The sequence below is a fragment of the Gymnoscopelus microlampas genome, assembly GCF_963454915.1.
Source record: "Gymnoscopelus microlampas genome assembly, chromosome: 22".
NCBI lineage: Eukaryota > Metazoa > Chordata > Actinopteri > Myctophiformes > Myctophidae > Gymnoscopelus > Gymnoscopelus microlampas.
Genome location: NC_139959.1, coordinates 27,801,100 through 27,816,561, shown reverse-complemented (window position 1 = coordinate 27,816,561; position 15,462 = coordinate 27,801,100). Strand labels below are relative to the sequence as shown.

General features: G+C 44.2%; 1 protein-coding gene across 1 annotated transcript; it reads left to right on the top strand.

The window, feature by feature from the left end:
* Positions 1 to 7,438: 7,438 nt before the first annotated feature.
* On the top strand, positions 7,439 to 14,370 carry dtx3la (deltex E3 ubiquitin ligase 3L a). The gene is made up of 5 exons (XM_084049166.1): positions 7,439 to 7,743; positions 8,496 to 8,590; positions 8,842 to 8,984; positions 10,681 to 10,892; positions 13,929 to 14,370. The coding sequence occupies exons 2-5, from the start codon at positions 8,509 to 8,511 to the stop codon at positions 13,996 to 13,998; spliced, it is 507 nt and encodes a 168-aa protein (XP_083905292.1). The 5' UTR covers positions 7,439 to 7,743; positions 8,496 to 8,508; the 3' UTR covers positions 13,999 to 14,370.
* Positions 14,371 to 15,462: the final 1,092 nt, after the last annotated feature.

Genomic DNA, 15,462 nt, shown 5'->3' with positions numbered 1-15,462 from the left:
CCACCGTCTTGCCATCGAACGCCTCGTGGCAAGCCGAAATGGCCGCTAAATACACCTTTACTGCTGAGAAGGATAAATCCCGGGCTAGCCTTTTTTGTAGAAAGTGAGAATGCTACACACCGAGGCCTGGAAAGCCATCACCACCGGTGACTGCTCCAGACACCAAGATGCGAACATATTCCATCTAACATCATAAGCATTCCTCGTGGACACCGCCCTCGCGCCCTGAATGGTAGCCACCACGTCAGCGGGGGGGCCACACGAGCTCAAAATTGCCCTCTTCACGGGCCAACCCACAGGTCTAGGTCCTGAGGGCGTCCGTGGGACACCTCGTCCCCTCCCTGCCGCAGCAGGTCCACGAGGACAGGGAGGGCCAGAGGCACGTCTTAAAAGAGCGGAGTTATCTCCGATCTCCACGTGCCCCACGCTGGGACCACCAGCAACACCGACAAACCCAGGAGTCTGATCCTCTCCAACGTAGGAAGGATCAACTCCATTGGCGGGAAGGCATAAAGCAGTTCGCTCGGCCAACTGTGTGCCAAGGCGTCCATGCCCATGGAGCGGTCCCCCGCCTTCACTGAGAAAAAACGAGAACACTTCGCGTTCTCTTCGGAAGCAAACAAATCGATCTGGGGGCGGCCGAACCTACACCAGATTTGGTCCGCCACTTTCGGATCGAAAACCACTCTCCGTAACGGAGACCGCCTCTGGACAGCAGGTCCGCTCCGCGGTTCTGGAGGCCCGGCACATGAGACGCCTGTATGGATGCGAGTCGTGAATCGCACCATAGCGTCATCTGCGTGCTAGACCGTCCAACACGAAATCACAGCTCCTATACTGACCCCCTGGGACAGAAAGGTTGCTCGTGACCATGGTCTGAGTGCCTCCATGCACCATGGAGACACCGTCACTGAGCGACGACCTGAGGTGGGCGGGATCCGAAGAGCCCTCAGCCACCTCTGAGCAGGTCCCATGTAGAGCCTGCCTTAGCGGATTAAGTGAGTGGCCGAAGCCAGAAGACCCACCGCTTAAATGCATTGTTTGTAAGTAACTTGACGCCCCTGGCGGAAAGACCTCACAAAGCCAAAACGCTGTCTATCCTCTCCTTGGATAGGCGTGCCCTGAGCGTGTTCGAGTCCAGCGAGATCCCCAAGAAGGTGGCCCGCTGGGACGGAACCAGAACGCTCATCTGGGCGTTGATTGTGAAACCCAGTGACGTCAGGTGGGAGATGGCCACGGCCGTGTGCCGCGCCACCTCCCCCTCCGAGCCCGCGGCTATTAACCAGACGTCGATGTAGGTCGACAGACGGATTCCCTGTCTCCGTAGTGGAGCAATGGCCGCATTGGTACACTTTACGAACACCCGCGGGCTCAATGACATACCAAAAGGGAGAACCATGTACTCGTACACTTCCCTTTTGTAGCCGAAGTGCAGGAAATTTCTGTGTGGAGGCCAGATTGGAACGTGGAGGCAAGCAACCTAGAGGTCGATGCCCGTCCACCAGTGCCCCTGACGTACCGTCAACATTGAAAAGGAACCCATTAGGCACTTGTTGAGGCCCTTCAGATTCAGAGAGGGCCGTACGCCCCCCCCCCCTTTCCTTCTCATCAGAAAAAAGTTTTGAACAGAAAAACCCCAGTTGGTTCTGATTCGTAGATATTTCTCTGATGACGCCCTTGCTCAGGAGAGAGGCCTCCTCTCTCAGAGTCAAGGCTGCTTCTATCTTCCGCATGAGAGAGAAACACTCGTCAGACATAGGAAGTAACACAAGGCATATGGAAAACACACCAGTGCAACCACAATGTGTTGTTGTTGTTGTTCAGGGGAGCTGATCAGTACAACCACAGTGTGTTACTGCTGTACTGAGCTTAACCAGTAAAAACACAGTGCAACGCTGATGTACTGGGAAAGTAAACAGATTCGGATTGCAACCCTCCCAAAAGCTGCTCACCGAGCGAGCGAGTCGGGAGGGGGCGCCGCTGTTACCAGTCCCGTGGACAACGTGCCCGTTTCCACTGGGACCGATGACGTCGCCACGCGGTCCAGTGGACTCGTACTGTGGCGTCCGCTAGTGTCTACCATGCTGTGAAACAGGCCTGACAGGCACAACGGCTCATAGGAGGTCATCGACCCGGGGACCCCCTGGGACCCCTAGCGTCGTGACCTCCTGACCGGGGCAGGATAATGTGCTTGTGTATTTTAGGACATTGTTAATGGAACAAAATAAAGCACAGAGACAGTATAAACAGCATAAACAGTTTTAACATACTCTTATGGAAAACAATTTATGTGTGTCTCAAAGCACAAAGTGCTCATAGGAGGCCATCGACCCGGGGACCCCCTGGGACCCCTAGCGTTGTGGCCTCCTGACCGGGGCTGGATAATATGCTTGTGTATTTTAGGACATTTTTAATGAAACAAAATAAAGCACAGAGACAGTGTAATCAACATAAACAGTTTTACATACTCTTATGAAAACAATTTATGTGTGTCTCAAAGCACCCGATGAACCGGAGCCTCCATCGTGGTAGTGCAGACAAAGGGCTAACTAGCTTAGCTTGTAAGCTCAGCCTAGCCTAGTCTAGCCTAGCTACAGGTCGCTTTAAGCCTTTAGCTGCTACCTGAAGCTGTTTGGCTAACCAAGAGCTACCACCGCAGCGTTGTTTCTAGGGGGGGGCTGGCTAAGCGCTGCACCAAAACAACACTGCTCTTTAACTGTGTCCATAGGAGGCCATCGACCCGGGGACCCCCTGGGACCCCTAGCGTTGTGACCTCCTGACCGGGGCTGGATAATATGCTTGTGTATTTTAGGACATTTTTAATGAAACAAAATAAAGCACAGAGACAGTGTAATCAACATAAACAGTTTTACATACTCTTATGAAAACAATTTATGTGTGTCTCAAAGCACCCGATGAACCGGAGCCTCCATCGTGGTAGTGCAGACAAAGGGCTAACTAGCTTAGCTTGTAAGCTCAGCCTAGCCTAGTCTAGCCTAGCTACAGGTCGCTTTAAGCCTTTAGCTGCTACCTGAAGCTGTTTGGCTAACCAAGAGCTACCACCGCAGCGTTGTTTTTAGGGGGGGGCTGGCTAAGCGCTGCACCAAAACAACACTGCTCTTTAACTGTGTCCATAGGAGGCCATCGACCCGGGGACCCCCTGGGACCCCTAGCGTTGTGACCTCCTGACCGGGGCTGGATAATATGCTTGTGTATTTTAGGACATTTTTAATGAAACAAAATAAAGCACAGAGACAGTGTAATCAACATAAACAGTTTTACATACTCTTATGAAAACAATTCATGTGTGTCTCAAAGCACCCGATGAACCGGAGCCTCCATCGTGGTAGTGCAGACAAAGGGCTAACTAGCTTAGCTTGTAAGCTCAGCCTAGCCTAGTCTAGCCTAGCTACAGGTCGCTTTAAGCCTTTAGCTGCTACCTGAAGCTGTTTGGCTAACCAAGAGCTACCACCGCAGCGTTGTGTTTAGGGGGGGGCTGGCTAAGCGCTGCACCAAAACAACACTGCTCTTTAACTGTGTCGATGTTAGTGAGGCTAGTTAGCCGCTACGTGAAACAACAGCAGCCAGACTGGAGGCTATGATAACCTAGCATGTACCATAGCTGGTGACGGCTAACTCACCAGGAATGAGGAGACATTGACATCCGTTTCCATGGAAACAGGTGACGTCGACACCTAATCCACCGTTAGGGACAGTGAAGGGAAGTAGCGCTGGTCCTGACGGTAAGCGCGTGGGGGTCACGTGACTGAGTACGGAAGCATCCCACGCTGCTCCCTTGGTGTTTACAAAGTCCGTCGCCATCTTATCTAGGCCCCTTGGCCTGGCTGGAGGAGGCGACGGAGCCGCCTTCCCTGAAGGAAGCGCTCTGTCGCCCCCCAGAGGCTGGCGTGACACGGTACTCAACAGATTGTAAACACAGCGGGTCACTGGGTCCGACCCTTGACCCGGCGGCCATTTGTGAACCCTCCGTCCCATAGTGACGCTCTGGCGCCCCCTAGTGGACAGAGGGTACAAACCGGCGTGGCCGGGCTACCTAGTTTAGCTTTAGCTTAGCCTAGTTTAGCCTTTAGCTTAGCCTAGCTTATTCTAGCTACAGGTAGCACTTAGCTTTCAGCTGACCAGCTAGTAAGGTTTATATTACCTGCATTTTATTCAAGCATGTCTACAATGTATCCCAGCAGCGTTTGGAAAGTCGCCAAGGGACAGTCCAAGCGCTTTGGGCTTATAAGGGGGGGTTATCAACACGGGGACCACCTAGTGATCCCAATGAGTCGATGCCCCCCGACAGTTGTTGAAAACAGGCAGAGAAGTATCCCATTAGTGTCTATCATGCTGTCAAGTCAGGCCTGACAGGCACAATGGGCACAATGGGCTTATTAGAGGAGGCCATCAACGCCCGGGGACCCCCTGGGACCCCTAGCGTCGTGACCTCCTGACCGGGGCTGGATATTGTGCTTGTGTATTTTGGGAATTTTTAATGGAACAAAATAAAGCACAGAGACAGTGGAAACAGCATAAACAGTTCAACATACTCTTATGAAAACGTTTTATGTGTCTCAAAGCACCCGATGAATCTTTTCGCGGTTGCTCTTCATCCAGGAGCTCTCACGCTGGATGTTGGCGTATAGTCTCGTCCTTCGTGGTACAGACGCCGGCCAGAGGAGGCTAACGAGCTGGTGTTGTCCTAGCGAGCAAGCTAAGCTAGAACAGCGCTGCTAACAACCTGTTGCTTAGTGAGGCTAGCCATTCGTTGAAACCAGCCGCCACAGGATCGAGGATCTCTTCCTCGGTTGAGGCCTCACCGTTGTCTCGTCTAGTCCAGCCGACCAGGGTCCCAGCCCTGACAAGCCGAGCGTTGAGTTGAGGAACGGTGAACATCGCGCAGTTCGGGCACGCATCTGGCTCGCCCGGGTGGGTCCCGGCGCAGAACGCGTGATCGACCCCCCAGCAGTGGATGCAGACGCGGTGGGGGTCGTCTGCGGCGACGAGGAGGTCGCTTTCCGCGAACCCGCCACTCCTCGGTGGTTCCATCTTGGTCCTCGGTCTGGGAAAACAACAGGCTAAAGGCCTAGCTAGTAGCCTAGCTCCTAGCGTTAGCCTAGCAACTCGGTTAGCTTACAGAGGCGCTAACCGGCGTTTTTTCAAAACAGACCAAGAATGAATGAAAACACTTAGAAGATAATTCAGGAAAATTTTTATATAAGTCTCGGGAGATGACTTATAAGTAGCAAGATTTTTCCCGTGGGGAATACTCCTTATTCCCGCTTTGGGTTACGTTGAAAAAATCTTTATACTTAACTGTTGTGTGTGATAGCTGTCTGCGCATTCGCATGCAGAGTGGTGAAAAGAGGAAGAGCCTATGTCACGTGGAGCTTTTGTACTCCCGGGTCTTCCGGACTCGTGACATACCCTAAGCCAATCAGTGAATTGGCATCGGGAGCGTGTGTGTTGCTCTGTACATCGCCTGGGGGCGCTGATATCCCATAGTGAGTAGTAAACGGAAAACCGTGGTAAAACCTATGTTATATATCCATATATCTGTTAAATCAGTACATACATCGATGAACACTAATTTTGGGAGCCATCTTGATCATCTCATAACTACATTCCATGATTAGAGCTTAAAGGTTCTATGAAATTCATTTTCACTTTTTTTTTTTTTCTTTTTATGTTTTTTGGGGGGTTTTATGACCTCAATTACACCCAAAGTTCAGTGGATTTTCTGTGGTCTGGGGTTTTCTGAATAATTAGGCTGAAAAGTAATCTGAGATTGGTGAGGTCACAGCCGATTAATCCCGCCCACTCTCCTCCTCGCCCCTCCCCTCCCCTATCCTTTCCTTTGGGGGGGGGGGGGGGCGATGATTGACAGGCAAAAAATCCCTCACCAGCGACACCCGCAGGCAAAGATTTATTTTTTCATTGCAGTTGAAAAGGCTTTAGAAATGTGAGAGAAAAACACCTGCCATGGATCAATGGAGTGGATTTTTTGGTTAAAACTTTCTATACACATTTGAAGGACCATGACAAAGACTTTTAATGTGTGGTAAAACTGAATGTCATGAAACCTTTAACAATCGTAAAATATCAGGGGGGTTCCCAAATTATTTCCAACATTGTTTTCTCACTCAACAGTAAACAAACCAACATACAGTATAGTGTAAGCGTATATAGGTTTCTGAAGTGACAATTTAAGTGACTTTTAATACCGCTAAAAAAACTAAAAAAATAAGACCATTACTGCATCAAAAGTAATGAACCAACAATAAAAAGAAAGAGGCAAAACATATATACATGATGACACATGTATACAACGCCTCGCGTTGTGAGGCATTGTACTGTATGCATGTAGATCGGCTATTTTCACAATATTTATCTGTGGAAAAGTTTTAAATTGTTTTGAGAACAGCAGATCTACAAGCCCACAATCCACTGCATCGCGACACATTGTGAGATTGTAGATCGGCTATTTTCAAATAGCAAAATAGGGTTAATGTGGTTAAACAGTTCCTCATTTTACCAGTTTCACTTGGAGGGCGAAACTCATGAGGAGCAACATTCTATCCCCCTGATAAACAGGACCCAGTCTGACCAACCTGCTAGAGTTGCTGACCAACCTGTTAGTTGCTAGTGCAGCTAAAACTATGCCTAAACCTAACCTTAACCCTAACCGTAACCTCACAGAAACTATGCCTAACCTTAACTCTAACCGTAACCTCACAGAAACTATGCCTAACCTTAACCCTATCCTAACCGTAACCACGCAGAAACTATGCCTAAACCTAACCTTAACTCTAACCGTAACCTCACAAAAACTATGCCTAACCCTAACCTTAACCCTAACCGTAACCTCACAGAAACTATGCCTAAACCTAACCTCAAAACCACGCCCACGAAACCGAAACACCAGGGAAAGATAGATATAGATAGAAAGATAATTTTGCGTTAACAGGAAGAAACATCGAGAAGAACCAGTATAGAGAGAGAGAGAGAGAGAGAGAGAGAGAGAGAGAGAGAGAGAGAGAGAGAGAGAGAGAGAGAGAGAGAGAGAGAGAGAGAGAGAGAGAGAGAGAGAGAGAGAGAGAGAGAGAGAGAGAGAGAGAGAGAGAGAGATATTGATATTTAAGTACTTTTTTAAAGTCCTCTAACTTAGTCTTTCTTGGAATACCTGTTCACAAACCCACCATTCACTCTCACTCTAACAAAAACACACACACACACGCACGCACGCACGCACGCACGCACGCACGCACGCACGCACACACACACACACACACACACACACACACACACACACACACACACACACACACACACACACACACACACACTCCACACCCCCCCCCCCCCCCCCCCACGGCCACACCCGCATCTCTTCAGGTGTGTAAAAATCTAAATGCTGTCACACCAGTCAGTCCATTGAACCACTGCACGACGAGAGCTCGCCACACCCATCTCTCTCTGTGTCTCTCACTCTCTATCTGTCTCCGTGAATAGACTACTTACTTGTCACCTGTCGTGTCACCATGATGAGCTGTGCAAACGTGGCCAAGAACTGCTGTCAAGACGAAAAAGAGCAGGGAAGTAGCTGGTGAAAAGACAAGAGAGCCGTGGAGACAGAGAGGAGAAAAAGGGGGTACAGTAAGAGGATAAATCGATAACCAAGAGCCACCTGATAACCAAGAGCCACCAGCAGGAAAGGAAAAAGTTGTGGAATTTCAACAGGTGAGTGCTGTATAAGCTAGAGATTAAGCCTTATTTATAGTTGCATGCCATTGTCGCGCACTGAAAATGTTTTATCTAAAATCTTACAACACCTTGCATTGTGACTCACAATGCATATACTGAAGCAATGCCCGAAAATAGCAGATCTACTACAGTTACAACAACAAGTACAACAACAATTTGTGAGCTGTAGATCTGCTATTTTCAGTGGTGACACTGGCTGGCGCAACCAAGTAGCATGCGATAGCATGCATGCAAGGTTATTTCATGTAGGCTTTATGTTATAATTTCTATTTATTAGAGAGATCATCGTATTAAGAGTAGGCTACTGAGTCTTTGGTTGAATTGTGTCAAGCCACGATCAATTTGTTTTTCCAGTATCTTATTCTAAATCACAACTCCAAAAGCCTTTCCATAAGAAAATATGGTATCATCCACATGACAATGTGAATGGTTTGATTTCAAAGCACTAAACATATATTTCTTTGTTTATTTGTTTGAGACAAATATTCTTATACAAGATTTAGTTAACACCTGTTTCATGCGAACAATGTAAAGATTATTTTCTTTGCCTCAAGTTTCTCATTTTGTATAAAACAACGTATTGCTTCCAATCTTGTCTTCTCACAACTTCTCATTAAAATTAATGTTACTCTTATGGTAATATACTTTTAGACACTGTCACATAGATACTTAATACAACCTAAACATGCCAATTTCCTTCCTACTCGTCTCTGTCTGTCTCTCTCTAGCCTGTCTGTCATTATGGGCGCAGGACAGAGCAGTGATACATTCCACTGTAACCAGTACCTAAATGGACAAGGACCTCCAACACTGGCACACCAAGGTACTGCATTCTACCTACCACACCAACACCATTAACTCTCTCTAGCTGCCCACCTGTCTGTGAACTCCACCATCTCTCTCTCTCTCTCTCTCTCTCTCTCTCTCTCTCTCTCTCTCTCTCTCTCTCTCTCTCTCTCTCTCTCAGTCTGCCTTATCTCAGTCTCTGTATGTGTCTGTCTGTCTGTCTGTCTGTCTGTCTGTCTGTCTGTCTGTCTGTCTGTCTGTCTGTCTGTCTGTCTCTCATGTGTGCAGCTAGTGAAGGGCTGTTCAGGGCGCTGAGCGGCAGCCAGCCAGAGGGACAGATGACCTGGGTGGTCCTCCACAGAGATCTGCCCGGCTACCCCGAAGACAACACGTTGCAGATCAACTATGTATTCCCTGACGGCATACAGACCGTAAGCAGACCCCACAGGCAAACACCTGAAAAATATTGGCACATGAAAAATATACCTACTGCAATGTAGTAACTCTGTTACAAGTAAAAGTCCGGTAATCAAAATGCACTTGAGTAAAAGTACAAAAGTATTGGCATCAAAAAATACTTAAAGTACCAAAGGTAAAAGTACTCATCATATGTATAATTTTTTTTATTTATTTATTTCAATCTTTTGAAATGCGTCCTAGAGCTTATAGATCTGCTATTTTCAAATAGCCCAAAGTTTAAATAGGGCTGAAGTGGTTAATGTATGTTTTGTAATAATAATTAAAATCTACAAAGTAACTAGTAACTAAAGTTTTCAAATAATTGTAGTGGAGTCTCTGAGATGTAGTGGAGTAGAAATAAAAGTATAGACAATTGGAAATACTCCAGTAAAGTAAAAGTACCTCGGAATTGTACTTAAGTACAGCACTTGAGTAAATGTACTTGTTACTTTCCACCACTGCTCCTTGGAGGAAACGATTTTGCTTAAACATTAAGTGCTGAATGTCGCCTCTCTCCCATGCTTTGAATAAACAGACTGCTGTCACGCCCACTGCTCTGTCATCATGCATTTCAGGGATGTTTTAGCAGTGGAAGTAAAAGTATGAGTGCCGCTCTGACATAAAAAATATGTCAGGAACAGCGTGACATGCCCACAGCATGATGAACTCATCACTTTAAAAGAGTCAGAAGCACTTCCCACATCGTGTCTGACAGCATTCCCTCCTATTAACAAGCGGAATATCGGGTTAGTCGTGTTAGCAGGGACACCAGCAGACTGGCTGGGATCAAGGAAGTTTCAACCAGTCTGTGTCATAGGTAAACGGAAAAAGTCCTTCCCCTAAAATGTCCACAACCGGTGACTACAGCACATTAGCTTCCTGGTTGAAGTAAGGGAGATTCAACGCAGATTCGTCTTGAGACCTATATCAATCACTGTATTTTACATTGGAGGCAAACTAGGTATTTGTCTGAAAATCTGATCCACGACAACCTGGCAGTAAACTCAGAGATAATACAAATTATTCTGTAGGCAACCAATAGTATGGAGTGTGAAGGTCTGCCGTATGGTAACCAGACACCAGCAATAACACATTTTTCTGTTGCTATAATGTTATGAAAGATATTTTCGAAGGAAAGAAATAAGCGCCAAGCAGAAAAGCTTTTTTTTTTCTCTCTCTCCCCATTGAGATATGAAAATAAAGAGTGAGAATCTTGCTAAGGAGAAGAGTGACAACTTAATTAACTGGTCTCTCTTTAACATTGATGGAATTGGGCTTCTAAGACCGGGATAGCATTCAGAAGTGATCTAATTGGATCTTTGTCTCATTACATACGACACCATTCAGTCCTTATTCCACCATGTATACACAGCAGTATTACAATACAAAGGATCTGAAAGTACTGTAGCTAAACAGCAGGGGGAGCAGAATATGAGCCTTCAGAAATTAAGTATTGTATTATTATTATTATTGTATCAATTCATTAATGTAATTCATAGCATTTTCTGTCATTGGCTGAATGCATTAATAATGAATAGGCCTAAATCTATAATGTGTTAGTATGAAGGCAATAACGTGACTTATTCTTTCTGAAAATGAGTTGTTTTTCGTTGAGTGACACGGTTGACGGTTGCGTGATGAAGTCTAAACAAAGGTTTTATTTCCCAGGAGAAGCACCCTCACCCTGGGCAGCCGTTTCCGGGCCTACGGCAGTGGGCGTACCTCCCGGACAGCCGCGAGGGCAGGAAGGTCCTCAAACTGCTGGACAAGGCCTTTGGCCAGCGGCTCCTCTTCACTATCTCCACCAATCAGGACGGAGAAGATGTCGTCACCACGACGCACGTGCCCCTCAAAATACAACCCGACGGAGGGAGCAAGATGTAAGTGTGTTTGAGTGCTTCTAATACGTAACAGAGTACATCTATATTGCAGTATTGATACTTTTACTCAAGTAAAACTTGTGAGTACTACACACTCTACAGAACAGTGTGAAGAACAGGCAGAGTTTGAATTTATTATCCCCATGGGTAAAAGTGGGTAATACGTGTCACACTAAAAACAAATGTACCATAGAAATGCTACTTTTATATCAGATAAACTAGATATCTTTCTGCAAGGACAGCTTTTGCTGAGCATGCATGGCTTCACATCCATACACATTGATACCCTGGAGCTGCCCAGTACAACCACAGCCAATGAGACATTGAGACATTACTCATTCCACTTTCACAAACGCAGATCTTCCCAGCTAGTTGCAGAATATTCCAGAAAGTGTTGTTTTTTTCTGACCACAAACCATGCTTCTCTTACCAACACTAAGAGTTAAAGGAGAATTTCGCCCAACGTTCTTCATAATTTTTTTGATGTTATGATATCCTAGGACAAGTGGTAGCCTACAGTAAAGAAATTTCATAACTCCATCCCGGGTCCGCCGCAGTTAAATTCGCCCCACCGGAAGTATCGCAAAAGCGAGACTTACGGTGGGGAACATTCAAGACAAACACGTTGCATAGTGTTCTAACACTATGAACATCAGATAAAATACGCGATTTGGAGCAAGTCCCATAGGCGTGGGGTTTTTAACTGCGGCGGACCCGGGATGGAGTTATGAAATCTCTGAGAGTGTACAAATGGAACCAAATCCATTTGTACACTCTCAGACCCTAGGATATCATAACATCGTAAAAAAGGAAATAAAAACGTTGGGCGAAATTCTCCTGTAAGGTGCTTACATATGTCGTGTGACGTGTGCATACTTGGTAGAGGTTTTCAACAGAACCACCTGACAGTACTAGAGAGCATATCTCTGCTGTCCGGCCGGAACCAACTAACTCCAAAATGGTAATTGTTCAGGAAATGAAAAACAAAATATACATTTTTCTGAAAATGAAGAAAACCTTATATTTTTAAAACAAAGCAATACTGCCTCATCAAACTTGGTATTGTGACTCTATATATTATCAGATACTTGCATGTGTCATTATATTATCACCACTTTACCCAAATCCAGCTCAAGTGGAGTTAGGAGGTTTTGTCCATCATTGAGTGGAGTTAGGAGGTTTTGTCCATCATTGATAAGAACAGCTGCCAATGAATCTCAAAGCTCACAACACATCACAACACAACACAACACATTGTGAGCTTGGAGATCAGCTATTTATGGTGTGCGCCATCCTCATATACTAAGTATAGATCAAGCTGAATGCTGTACTTAAACAACTTTTATTTTAACATGCATTGGAAACATCCATGGATCTAACTGTTACCACTGTTGTTCTTCTACAGTTGAGTACAACAAACAATTCTGCCTCAATACTCAATACTAAATGTATTTAACAAAAGCAATCATGGCACACCAACAATAAATAAATGGCATATCAATAAAAAATACATTCATGAATAATAGAATCTGTAGCCTATCAAATCTGTAGCCTACTGCACTAACAATAACAACCACAGTTGCATTTACCTATCCATCAACATTTTATTATTACGCTGTTGTGTGTTGTGTGTTGCCTAAACCTTCCAGTCACTGGTTGGTGAAAACACCCCGCAAAACGGTGACCAGAGCCGAGAGCAAATGACTGTTCACTTAAAGTCTCTGCTAAAGGTGGAGGGTAAAGCATGAATGCAGTCTGACATGAGTGATATTCAGTCACATCCTGCATATTGGTTTAACGCTGAAATTACACAGTGAAAACTGTCCAAATTTATATCTGACAATTGGTCAAAAAAAAAGTCTGAATTAAGTTTTTTTTAAATCTGTAGTATTTATATTTGACAATTGGCAAAAACCCTGTATATATAGTATGCAGCAGTGGAGAGCATGAGAGGAGGGGGGAGTTGTTTGTTTTTGACGGACAGTTTGAGGATCCAATGGAGTTGGGAGTTTTCGTCAGAGGCGCTTTTTAATACTTTTCATATGTTATTATAAAAAAAAACTTTACACAGATGTAAAGGGGGTTCAATAGCATTGATTTATGAAAAAAAAAAAAAAACTGAAAATGGAGTTAGCTGGTCCCGGCTGGACACCGACGATATCTTTTTTAGCACAGGTGGACTTGGTGGATGGAATGAAACTCAGTTACAAAAGTACCACTGAAATTCATGTGTATGGTCTATTTCCACAAAGAAAATGTTAATTGCATTCTGAATGTGAAAAAAGGGTATCATTCCCTTTGTGAGCTACTGGCAATTTACATGATCCCCTTGACAATCAGGTTCTGCTGGCTTCAGCTGTTAGCAGTCACTGAAAAAGTGAGACGACAGTTGTTAGATAGAATGCAGAAACTGAATACTTGATTGTCCCGAGTATTAAGGGGACAGTGGTGTGCATGCACACGTAGCCATTATTGTCAATCGTTGCGGCAATCAACAGTGGTGGAAAAAGTACTCAAGTGTTTTACTTAAGTAAAAGTATCAATACTGTAATGTAGAAGTTATCTGTTACAAGTAAAAGTCTGGAATTCAAAATGTACTTCAGTAAAAGTACAAAAGTATTGGCATCAAAATGTACTGAAAGTACCAAAAGTAAAAGTACTAAAATGTTTGAAAATAGCAGATCTACAAGCTCACAACGCGTCGCATCGCGACACGTTGTGAGCTTGTAGATCGGCTATTTTCAAATAGCCTATGTATAAACTAGAGCTTAAGTGGTTAATGTATGTTTTATGATGTAATAATTTATATCTGAAAAGTAACTAGTAACTAAAGTTGTCAAATAATTGTGTAAAAGTACAATATTTGCCTCTGAGATGTAGTGGAGTAGAAGTAAAAGTATAGACAATTGGAAATACTCCAGTAAAGTACAAATACCTCAAAATTGTACTTAAGTACAGTACTTGAGTAAATGTACTTAGTTACTTTACACCACTGGCAATCAAGGGTGATTTGACTCTTCTTTTTGGACCATCCAGTGACAGCTATCCAGACCCAGACTACCTGAAGAGCGTCAGGAAGATCCTCAAAGCGAAGGGCATCGAGTGACAGACAAACCAACAGACAAGCTGGATGGATGGGTAAAGAGGGCGAGGATGCATGGGGAATGAGTGACATGAACGAAGGATAAAGGGTCCGATAGTGTGGGCCTGGTGGTCTGAAGTTAAAACAACGGCTCACCTGAGGATCCCTGCATGTCCAAAGCATGCACAGCGTGCAGGAACATTTGCATACATTATGTGCTACACTTTTATAATGTTACATAAGTCTTTGTCTTTTATGTACAGAATATGGCTTTTAAGTTGCACAAAATAGATGTATCATATACGCCTAAACTATTTTTGATGTACAGATTATAATACTTTGCAGATTATACTACTACTACAAAATGTATTTAATATAAAACCTTTATCAGCTCAACTTTTGTGTTTTTGTCTTATGGATTCACTGCACCTAGTGATATTGTCAATATGAGAGCGATATGAAACTGTAACAAATAAATCCAAATTACTCATTTAATTCACAAACATAGAGATCATAGAGATCTGAATTTAAACATAGGTTTATACACTTTCGTTAATCTATTTTATTTTATTTTATACTGCATTCATTATGTTGCAGTCCAGACACTCACTAAAGAGAGCATACAATTATTCATCTTTTTTTTTAACCAAAAATATATGATAAATAACAAATGCCCATAATAAGGACACCACCATGTAGTTAACATACATTTTTTTAATGAAATTGTTAAATTGTAATATTATCAAACATAAATATCAAACATATCAGACAGTCTTCTACATTTTTCAAAGGAAATGCATGTATTTAATTCAATCTAACCAGAAGCAGGGATGAAACATATCCTCACTTGTGATAGAGATTAATGACCACAGGGGGATATCAAAAGCAGAGGTATGTAGGCTTCACTTGGTATAGGATGGAGGGGGAATCCAATGGATTCCCCCCCATCCTATACCCAGTGAAGCCTATAGATGTTATAAAGGACAAAACGATGAACAACTATGATAATAATGTCACAATGAGTTGAAGCTCCCTGCCATTAACTTTATCTTCAGATATACTGCTATCAATAATATCATTTATATGACATCAAAAACACTAAATGTGAAGAAGAATGTCTTGTAGTGCTCTACAGGCCTTCTGGGATGTGTGAATGTTTCACATTTCTCTCATGCTTTGAGGACCTTAATCCAAAGTATTTTTGATAATCCGAACACTCGTCAGTCTTCTTCAACTGCTCTGATACGTGAGAGGTTGACGATGACCATGGCTGTGCTGTACTCCGTGGCGGACAAAGTACACAACCCCATTCCTTGAGTCAAAGTATAGATACTCCTGGTCAAATATGACTCCATTCCAAGTGAAAGTTGCTCAGTCAGATATATACTTGAGCCAGTGGAGTACTTGCATTTAATTTAATGTATTGTTTTCACAGTGCATTTACAGAAGCTCGTAAACTCTTTGTGAACTCACTGCAGGTGTATTTCC